Consider the following 11023-nt stretch of genomic DNA (forward strand, 5'->3'; position numbering starts at 1 on the left):
TCCTGCGTTTCCTTTCCTTCGTATATAACATGACGTCTTTTCTTCTCGCTCTCTTCCCGTTACTGTAGTCGGTCTTTCACGTTTCATTCGCACACTCACGTCCTCCATTTTTCTCTCCTGTTTCAGATTTGTATCCCACAATGCCTTGTGTGAACGGGAAATGCCAACCACGTGATGCATGACGTAGCATCTTGAATTGGGTCATGGTGAAGCAGGAAAAAATAGCGGAGAATTTAGGGCCACCTGGCCTTAAATTCAATAACTGTTCTATTAAAAAAAATAATAAAATTGCAAGTCTGTGATTCAAATTCAGTAGCTTTCGGTCCACTAAACAAAAATAACTGGGTGACGGGGAACTCTCTTTTCATGACCTACACTTAAAATCTGAAAGGCAGTCTAGATTTAATTCTATGCGCTCTAACGTTAAGAAAATCTTCCCACAGTTTGAAGGATAAATCAACCGAACACTCATCCGCTGTGCTTGCACGGGTTTAGCAATATCTGAAAACGCCTCCAGTGTCCTCCGGGTGACCTTAAATGCATTATCCTGTTAATTATAGTGTAATTTATGTGTTTAGACTCCTGGTCCTCACTCGAGCCTCTTCGTATCCTTTGAGGTTTTCGAGACAAGATAACATGCGATGCAAATTAAATTGTGCATGCTGTGTCTTCTTGCTAACAGTTTCAATTGTTTTATCCTGCCACTTTTCCTCCAGCTGCTGTCTTGAAGTACGAAAACAACGTCATGAACATCCGGCAGTTTAACTGCTCCCCGCATCCGTACTGGCTGCCCAACTTCATGGACGTGTTCACGTGGTCGCTGCCCTTCGTCGGCGAGAAAGGTATCAATGTGAGCCCGTACAAGTCCCAGTGAATGAGCCGTTACTATAGAAACGAAAACGTATTAAGTTTTTGACGTGATTTAAACTATGTAAGTGATGGCTGGTCTGCATGTCTTCAGTGACCGAGATGCTGGTTAACGTGCTGAACATCTGCTCGGATGATGAGCTCATGTCCGAGGGCGATGACCTGTATGAAGGTACCGCACACATTAATGAAATAACACATCTGTTCTGCTTTACGATCCAGTCAGTAGCCATTTTGTAGATCGTATTACGTGTTCATCGTTCTGCTAAATTGTTAATTGTGATATCCTCTGTTCTAACAGTACAGAAATGTCATGTAAAGACATTTGACAGGATATAATGGCTTCATATGAAAAGTATGATCGAAAGAGAAGTTTGCTTTGATACGTTTGTGAAATGAACAGAAAAAGTGTGATTAATATTCGTGTGGCACAGGGTGTCCGCGGGGTTTTAAAAAGTATTAAAAAGTGATAAATCAAAAACGCAAAATTTAATGGCCTTAAAAAGTGATAAATTTGGTCAAAAGGTATTATTTTTAAAGAATAGGTATTATTTTTTTCTTTTGGACAATGACTGGTTTCATTTTGATGAAATAGGCAAAATAAAATAAATCCTTTCTTGCTTGCGCCGCTACTTCAAAAATGAATGTGTGATATGAACTTGATATTGACGTCATATCAATGCATTGTATTCATTGGTCGATAGAAATCTGAAATTGTCTGCGTGCGCATAGCTAAGTCCAAGTGGAGACGGAAAGCAGTGCTAAGTGAACCAGTATCTCTTCATCGAATTCTAGCGGGTGGGAAAAAGTTTAGAAATGGGGAAATGTAAGTTTTCCCGATCCTGGCTCCGGGATCCAAGCTTTCAAGCTTGGATAAGGCCTGTCGTCGGGAACGACAGGCAGGCATACTGTAAAGTATGCCTCAAAATCATTAATATTAATTGGATGGGGGCTAATGCGCTCAGGTCGCACATGAAGTCGGAGAAACACGTCAGGGGAATGCGTGGTCGTGGGCAGCAACAGTCTATCACCTCGACAGCTAGCACTAGTGCTAGTGCTATACCAATGTCGTGACATTCACGAAAATCCATTGGAATCAATTGGAAATATTTTACTCGCAAGCCATCAACGAAGCTAACGCCCGAGAACATGACGATGATTCCAACGTCGAATCAACACCCTTTTGCTATCTGGGTCCGTATGCGGTTGAGGTCATATTAATAATTCACACTGGAAAAAGAGACCATTGTTCTTAAGAAAACAAAACGTTATAAGTATGAAAAAATAATTAACCACCAAACACAACAATAATTTCCACACATGGTATATATCAGTTACACACTTTTATAAAGGTAAAACGAAGGGTTTTATTTTTCAAATAAAGAAGTTTGGTGGCATTTTCTACTCTGTCCGCCATGTTTCTAAACGGTATTTTTTTTTTTTTTTGTCTACGCACGTGTAACAGAAAAGGCTTTCCGTTATGATGTCTGTCTCCACCTGCGTGCGTTTGCGCTGCCCCTTGTTTATTTGGTGATTGACACTTCAGCTGCACCCGGTTAACTGCGGTCAGCGCAAACGCACGCAGGTGGAGACAGACATCATAACGGAAAGCCTTTTCTGTTACACACGCTTTATTCACTTGGCCAGTTTGTTAGACTTGGAGTTTTCGGCTCTTTAAACGGAAAAGCGGAGTTTCCGGGGATGTTTTTCTTACGCGCCCGAAACGGATGGATTTGAAATGTAAACAAGAACAGTGCCTGGTTTTCTCGGGTTTCTATAATGACGTACGTCATTCCGCAGTCCGTACGTCAAATCTCTTCTTTTGTAGTATTTGTAGCTGTCGCCGAATGGTTGGAAGTCAGTCTTCAAGAAGGTTGTAAGTTTAAATCCAGTACCATTCCATCACTTAAATGAAGCAAACCACCCCACCTCACATTGTTACTGTAACTAATGCCCTGTTGCGAAATATGCAACCGAGTCTCCTGGATAATGGTAATGATGTAAGTAAGTGTTGGATGACAAAATCTATGTGCATGTGACAAAATCTTTCTGATTGATACTTGGTGCAATTCGATGTCGTGGTGGTTGTAAAAAAAATCTGAAGGTAGTAAAAAAAGGTATTAAATGGTAGTAAATTGACTCAAAGATTGGTGTATATACCCTGTGGCAGAACTGGGGTCCCATACAGTGCCTTGCAAAAGTATTCATCCCCCTTAGTGTTTGTCCTGTTTTGTTGCATTACAAGCTGGAATTAAAATGCATTTTTGGAGGGTTAGCACCATTTTTCACCATCAAGATGAAAAAACAGAAGTCTGGAGTGCGCATAGGTATTCACCCCCCCCCAAAGTCAATACTTTGTAGAGCCACCTTTTGCTACAATTACAGTTGCGAGTCTCTTGGGGTATGTCTCTATTAGCTTAGCACATCTAGTTACGGGGATTTTTGCCCATTCTTCAAGGTACAACTGCTCCAACTCCTACAAGTTAGATGAGTTGTGTTGGTGTACAGCAATCAAGTTATGCCACAGATTCTCAATTGGATTGAGGTCTGGGCTTTGACTAGGCCATTCCAATACATTTAAATGTTTCCCTTTAAACCATTCCAGTGTAGCTTTAGCAGTATGTTTAGGGTCATTGTCCTGCTGGAACGTGAACCTTCATCCCAGTCTCAAACCTCTGGCTGACTCAAACAGGTTTTCCTCCAGAATTGCCCTGTATTTAGTGTCATCCATCTTTCCTTCAATCCTGACCAGCAGGATGAAAAACATCCCCACAGCATGGTGCTGCCACCACCACCACCATGCTTCACTGCAGGAACAGTGTTCTCATTGCGTTTCTCATGGTGGCCAAAAAGATCAATTTTAGTCTCATCTGATCAGAGAATCTTCTTTCATGTGTTCGGGGAGTCTCCCATATGCTGTTGGGCAAACTCTAAATGGGTTTTCTTAAGCAATGGCTTTTTTCTGGCCACTCTTCCATAAAGCCCCACCTACTCTGTGGAGTGTACGGCTTAAAGTGGTCCTATGGACAGATACTCCCATCTCCGCTGTGGATCTTTGCAGCTCCTTCAGTGTTATCTTTGGTGTCGTTGTTGCATCTCTGATTAATGCCCTCCTTGCCCGGTCTGTGGGTTTTGGTGGGCGGGGCCTTCTCTTGTCAGGTTTGTAGTGGCGCCATATTCTTTCCATTTTGCTATAATGGATTTAATGGTGCTCCGTGGGATATTAAAGTCTGGGATATTTTTTTATAACCCAACCCTGATCTACAGTATACTTCTCCACAACTTTTGACCTGTTTGGAGGCTCCTTGGTTTTCAAGTAGCGTTGCAGAGTCAGGGTCCTTCCAGAACAGGTTGATTTATACAGACATCATGTGATGGATCATGTGACACTTTGATTGCACACAGGTGGATCTTAATCAACTAATTATGTGACTTATGAAGTGAATTGGTTGGAGCAGCTCTTATTGAGGGGTTTCATACGAAAGGGGGTGAATACTTATGCACACTCCAGATTTCTGTTTTTTTCATCTTAATTATTGTTTGTGTCACAATTAAAAAAAAAAAAAAGTGCACCTTTAAAGCTGTGGGCATGTTGTGTAAACGTACTAACCCCCCAAAAATCCATTTTAATTCCAGCTTGTAATGAGACAAAACAGGACGAACACCAAGGGGGATGAATACTTTTGCAAGGCACTGTAATACAACAGGAAGTCATGCGAGCGAGAGGTTTTTACTTTCATCCAGGCGTGAGCGAGCTGTCGGATATGAAGCTGTGACATTTAATTTTACCCTTCATTCATCCTTAGTAACCGCCTGGTCAGGCTGCTTACCAACTAAATATTGTAAGCAAATACAAGCAAAAGTCATAAGTGTGCAAGAAGGCTTTAAAACCGATTATGAACCAGAGAGATGTAGCTGAGTTTGAGGAACTGTAAGAGCCAGAATTCACACACTATGTTGTCACTGCTGGCATTTCTACATGTTTTTTTTTTTTTTTTTACTCATTGCTGTCTAGAGGAAATAGTGTCTAAACACTACGTTCACACTGCAAGGCTTAATGCTCAATTCCGATTTTTTTGTGAAATCCGATTTTTTTGTGAGGTCGTTCACATTTAACAAATATATGCGACTTGTATGTGATCCTCAGTATGAACGAAAAGCGACCTAAAAGTGTTCCGCATGCGCATTGCAGGATACGACGACGGCACACGCAGTGAGCATGGCCAGTGTTTACGGAAGTAACCTAAAGTTTCCTGTGTATGACAGTAGCCAGCATGGAGTACCTGGCGATGATGCAGTTGTTGTTGCGACGGAGCCAGAACATGCACAATAGCCTGATGTTAAGGAGGAGGTTGAGAAGGAAGAGGGCAAGGGTTTTGTTGTTGTAACTTTTTTTGAGAGACCCGCCGCCTACTTCAGCGCAGAATAGTGACGTTTGTGTCTTGTTGATGACGTGTAAGTCGGATGAATGCGACCTGGCGGTTCAGACTGAAGTCGCATATGAAAAGATCAGATAGGAATCGGAATTAGGACCACATATCCAAACGGCCTGGGTCGGATTTGAAAAAATTGGATCTGTGTCGTTCATATTGTCAATAAAAGATCGGATACAGGTCACATATGGGCGAAAAAATCGGATTTGAGTCACTTCAGCCTGCAGTGTGAACGTAGTGTTAGGTTCATGTTTAACCCTTTGATGCAAAACATGGGTCAAAAGTGACCTGGCTGAGTTTTATCTTCTATATCTTTGCAATAAATTAATTCCATCATTCAGTATTCAAGGTATTCCTCAATTAGCTTGTTTTTGATCATCATACATCCTTATTTTATTTTTTCCTTTCTTACTTTTTGAATAAAAACCCTTTTTGTATCACTACCCTTCTAATGCACAACATGGGTCAAAAACGACCTGCATTCATTTTCCAGGTTATTTCATGTATGGCTGAGTGTTTCTATGATCTACTTTTGAAATAAATTAATTTTGTCATTTACTTTTCCAAATATGCAGTAAACATCATCTTGTTTAGCACAAATCATCATTTTTATTTTTCCTTTCTTAAGTTATGAACAGGGCGGCACGGTGGTGTAGTGGTTAGCGCTGTCGCCTCACAGCAAGAAGGTCCTGGGTTCGAGCCCCGGGGCCGGCGAGGGCCTTTCTGTGTGGAGTTTGCATGTTCTCCCCGTGTCCGCGTGGGTTTCCTCCGGGTGCTCCGGTTTCCCCCACAGTCCAAAGACATGCAGGTTAGGTTAACTGGTGACTCTAAATTGACCGTAGGTGTGAATGTGAGTGTGAATGGTTGTCTGTGTCTATGTGTCAGCCCTGTGATGACCTGGCGACTTGTCCAGGGTGTACCCCGCCTTTCGCCCGTAGTCAGCTGGGATAGGCTCCAGCTTGCCTGCGACCCTGTAGAAGGATAAAGCGGCTACAGATAATGAGATGAGATGAGATGAAGTTATGAACAAGCACAGCTTTTGTAATTCTACATCAAGTTTACACACATGGGTCAGAACTGACCCGCATGCATTTACTCCAGTGTTTGGTGGGAACTGTGAATTGTGCTTGTGTCAGACATTTCACAGCTCAGCACAGCGCCCTTTGCCCATCTAATACACGCAAGTAATGTTTTTCAGTTGTTCTAACATAATAAATTTTTTTTCTAAGGTAATGTTTAGGTTACCTTGAGAGTGAGTAGATTACTTGTCAGAAAGTTACAAGTAATTACTATTAGCTACCGAGCTGTTGACATATTCTACTTTAGTTAGCTAATTTTATTGTAGTTGGCTTAGCTAACTACATAGTTAATAAATAAATAACTGGCCCCATTCACTGCTAAAGTACGGAAACCGAGAGAGGCCCTTCATATAATCCTTTTTTTATTCACCTTGTTATCCCGAGATAACGACATAATTAATTCAGGATCTCGAGAAAACAACACAACTAATTCGAGATCTCGAGAAAACAAAACTGTTATTTCGAGATCTCAAGAAAACAAAACAATTATTCCGTGATCTCGAGAAAACAGAACAATTATTTCATGATCTCGAGTAAACAGCTGAGAAATGGTTCATTCAGGTGCGCCAAGAGACTTGTGATATGCTGACTTTGGGGCTATTTCTCATTCTGTATAGACGCAACTTTGGTCATTAGAATGTCTGGAATAATCGATCACCTAATAAGGCAATATTTTGATCAGGGGTTGACACAGGGAGAAACTGCATTAAGTCTTTTAATAAGGGATAATTTCAAAATTAGTCCGCGGCACCTCCGCAGAAGACTGGCCCGGCTTCGTCTCTACCGACGGAGATACAGTGATCCAGCGGAGATCATGAAATAATGGTTTTGTTTTCTCGAGATCACGGAATAATTGTTTTGTTTTCTTGAGATCTCGAAATAACAGTTTTGTTTTCTCGAGATCTTGAATTAGTTGTGTTGTTTTCTCGAGATCCTGAATTAATTATGTCGTTATCTCGGGATAACAAGGTGAATTTAAAAAAAAAAAAAAAAGATTATATGAAGGGCCTCTCGCGGCTTCCGTACTAAAGTAATTACTTGAAACAAATTATTATTATAGTATTAAGACATTTCATTTTAAATCACACTTGGATGACCCATGTGTAATAATATAAAAGTATTTTTGTTCATAAAGTAGGAAAGAAAAAATTAAATTAATGATTTGTGGTAATTAAAAACAAGACATTTAAAGAATACTTGGAATATTCAATCATAAAATAAATTGATTTTAAAAGATAGAGCAAAGAAAAACTCAGTCAGCATGAAATAACCTGGAAAATGAATGCGGGTCATTCTTGACCCATGTTGTGCATTTAGAAGGGGTGTGCATATGTTTTGCATCAAAGGGTTAATAATAGTAATAATGACAAAACACTTAGGTTTAGGCTATACCTACTTTTAGGTTTAACTCTGAAGACCGATATGGATATAGATACTGTGTCATTGTGTTCCACCCCTAGTTTGGACAATAATGTCATGTTTACATATTTCTGTGTGCGTGATTTCAGGCGGCGCGCCAGCAGCTCGTAAGGAGGTGATCAGAAATAAAATCCGTGCCATCGGTAAGATGGCCAGAGTTTTCTCCGTGCTCAGGTTGGTTCCTAGTTTTCTGAATTGTTTCCTTCACTTGGATGTGTACGAATTTCCTAAATGCGTTGTGATATCAAAATCAAATTGCTTTGGTTTTCAGCCTTAAAACCAATCATGATGTACAGTCCTGTAGAAAAGTCTTAGGCACATGTAAAGAAATGCTGTCGACCAAAAAATGGCTTCAACATAACGAAATGAAATGTTTCAACATTAAAAAAAAATACTATAAACAGTAATCAGTAAGCCATAATAAATGAAACAAAGTCAGTATTTGGTGTGAGACGACCCTTTGCTTTAGTCTCAGGTCCAGTTTTATGCGGAAATGAGCTGTAGGTTTTACTGAGCATCTTCCAGAACCAGCCGCGGTTCTTCTGGACACTCTGACTGTCAGACTCGCGTCTTCATTTTGCACCAAAACCCAGCAGCCTTCATTATATTTTCTTTTTTTAATCTGAAAAGTGCTCTCTTATGGAGTATGCGGCTCAGATATATTACAAACGTTATTTTTTTTCCTGTAACATTTTAATTTTGTGCTGGAAAATGAAACGAATGTTTTTGGAATGTTGTGACTCAATAAAGTAGAAGTCATAAAATAGAAATCTATCACAAAGTCTGCATGAAAAAAAGGAGGGGACAAGACTTTTGCACAGCACTGATGGCACCTCAAAGTAGATGAGTTAAAGAAATGAATTTTACATATAATATGATTTAAAAAAAAAAACCAAACCTATATTTTGAGAAACGTTAATACTCAGTAGTTTTTTATTTCACCAGTAGAGGAAAGCGAGTGCATTCATTATTCACAATTACAAACCAGATTTTTCCACAACTTGAAATCCAGTTATTAATTATAATTAATGAAATTAAAATCGGCCCCAGACGCTCGTCCTCATATCAGCCGGAACAGCCACACCCTGAGTGTAAGGGGATTTTTTTTTTTTTCCCCTCAACGTGCTCAAGGTTTTTCTCTGCTGCATTTGCGATTTTGGACATCAGCTCACATCTGGACATCGTTCCCTCTCACTCCGCCGTCGGGGGGGCAGGGGTGAGGGTGTGTGTGTGTGGGGGAGGCCTCCTTACCGAAATGGGCCATGTAGTTGAAAATAGATTTTACTGTTTGTAATAGAAGAGAGGAGCTCGCTGTGCACAATGGACTTTTGTCTGAAAGTGTAGCACGCGCACACACACGCGCTCATCCATTAGGAATAATGAGGCAGCGTCGATGAGTCATAAGTGAAAGCTGTAGCTGTATAATTAATTGCATTAGACATCTATGCGGGGTGGAGGAGGGTGTGTGTGTGTGGGGGGGGGGGGGCCACTGGCCGTGTTGTGAAGTCTTTTGTCTCATTTTTCGATAACGATATTCAGAATCTTCAAATTACCATTTATCCCCCTCCCCTAACCCCCCCATGCTAATTGATTCTGTTGGATTCTTTGAATGTTGTGCTAATGAGGTGTGTGTGTGTGTGTGTGTGTGTGTGTGTGTGTGTGTGTGTGTGTGTGTGTGTGATCTTTCAGAGAGGAAAGCGAGAGTGTTTTGACCCTAAAAGGACTGACCCCGACCGGGACGCTACCTCTGGGAGTGCTGTCTGGAGGCAAACAGACCTTACAGAATGGTTGGTGAATGTGTGTGTGTGTTAGTGTTCATTAGTCGTACAGTCAGCTCCAGAACTTACCCAAGTCTCATATTTTTACAATTGAAACATCTCATCTCATTATCTGTAGCCGCTTTATCCTGTTCTACAGGGTCGCAGGCAAGCTGGAGCCTATCCCAGCTGACTACGGGCGAAAGGCGGGGTACACCCTGGACAAGTCGCCAGGTCATCACAGGGCTGACACAGACAACCATTCACATTCACACCTACGGTCAGTTTAGAGTCACCAGTTAACCTAACCTGCATGTCTTTGGACCGTGGGGGAAACCGGAGAACCCGGAGGAAACCCACGCGGACACGGGGAGAACATGCAAACTCCACACAGAAAGGCCCTCGCCGGCCACGGGGCTCGAACCCGGACCTTCTTGCTGTGAGGCGACAGCGCTAACCACTACACCACCGTGCCACCCCAATTGAAACATGAGAAATTGAAATATGTCAATGTTTTTGGTTCTTCTAGAAAGTTCCAGCCAGAAATGACCGACTTATTAGCAATTTGATCATTACACTGAAGTATCATCACACACGGGGCTGGATCCAGCTCTCACTAACAGATTTTTGGATCACACACTTTGGTTCCTTATTTCAAGAGCATCAGGTCCCTTTTTTTTTTTCAATTTAAATTCTCATATTTACTGTTTTTATACTGTTTTTAATTTAATTTCAGAAACATCATTTCATTATTGACGCACAAAAATCGCATTGAATGGAATATATTAAATTATATAGTGCTATTGTTTATTTTATACTATTTGTATTTATAGTATTCTTTTTTTTTTTTTACAGTGCTCAGCGTAAATGAGTGCACCCCCTTTGTAAAGTAACATTTTAAACAATATCTCAATGAACACCAACAATTTCCAAAATGTTGACGAGACAAAGTTTAATATAACATCTGTTTAACTTATAACGGGAAAGTAAGGTTAATAACATAAACTTAGATTACACATTTTTTTCAGTTTTACTCAAATTAGGGCGGTGCAAAAATGAGTACACCCCACAACAAAAACTACTCCATCTAGTACAACCCCGATTCCAAAAAAGTTGGGACAAAGTCTCATCTCATTATCTCTAGCCGCTTTATCTTGTCCTACAGGGTTGCAGGCAAGCTGGAGCCTATCCCAGCTGACTACGGGCGAAAGGCGGGGTACACCCTGGACAAGTCGCCAGGTCATCACAGGGCTGACACATAGACACAGACAACCATTCACACTCACATTCACACCTACGCTCAATTTAGAGTCACCAGTTAACCTAACCTGCATGTCTTTGGACTGTGGGGGAAACCGGAGCACCCGGAGGAAACCCACGCGGACACGGGGAGAACATGCAAACTCCGCACAGAAAGGCCCTCGCCGGCCACGGGGCTCGAACCCAGGACCTTCTTGCTGTGAGGCGA

At 41.2% G+C, this 11023-nt stretch overlaps 1 protein-coding gene across 3 annotated transcripts in view; it reads left to right on the forward strand.

The window, feature by feature from the left end:
- ppp3cca (protein phosphatase 3, catalytic subunit, gamma isozyme, a) overlaps nucleotides 1-11023 on the forward strand; it is an 84745-nt gene that overhangs the window by 54758 nt on the left and 18964 nt on the right. For all 3 annotated transcript variants that reach the window (XM_060906651.1, XM_060906652.1, XM_060906653.1), the window contains exons 9-12: nucleotides 717-842; nucleotides 962-1039; nucleotides 7888-7972; nucleotides 9488-9585. In XM_060906651.1, the coding sequence (XP_060762634.1) occupies nucleotides 717-842; nucleotides 962-1039; nucleotides 7888-7972; nucleotides 9488-9585 (387 nt within the window). The remainder of the gene's footprint in view (nucleotides 1-716; nucleotides 843-961; nucleotides 1040-7887; nucleotides 7973-9487; nucleotides 9586-11023) is intronic.

This window comes from Neoarius graeffei, chromosome 24 (genome assembly GCF_027579695.1).
Source record: "Neoarius graeffei isolate fNeoGra1 chromosome 24, fNeoGra1.pri, whole genome shotgun sequence".
Taxonomy (NCBI): domain Eukaryota; kingdom Metazoa; phylum Chordata; class Actinopteri; order Siluriformes; family Ariidae; genus Neoarius; species Neoarius graeffei.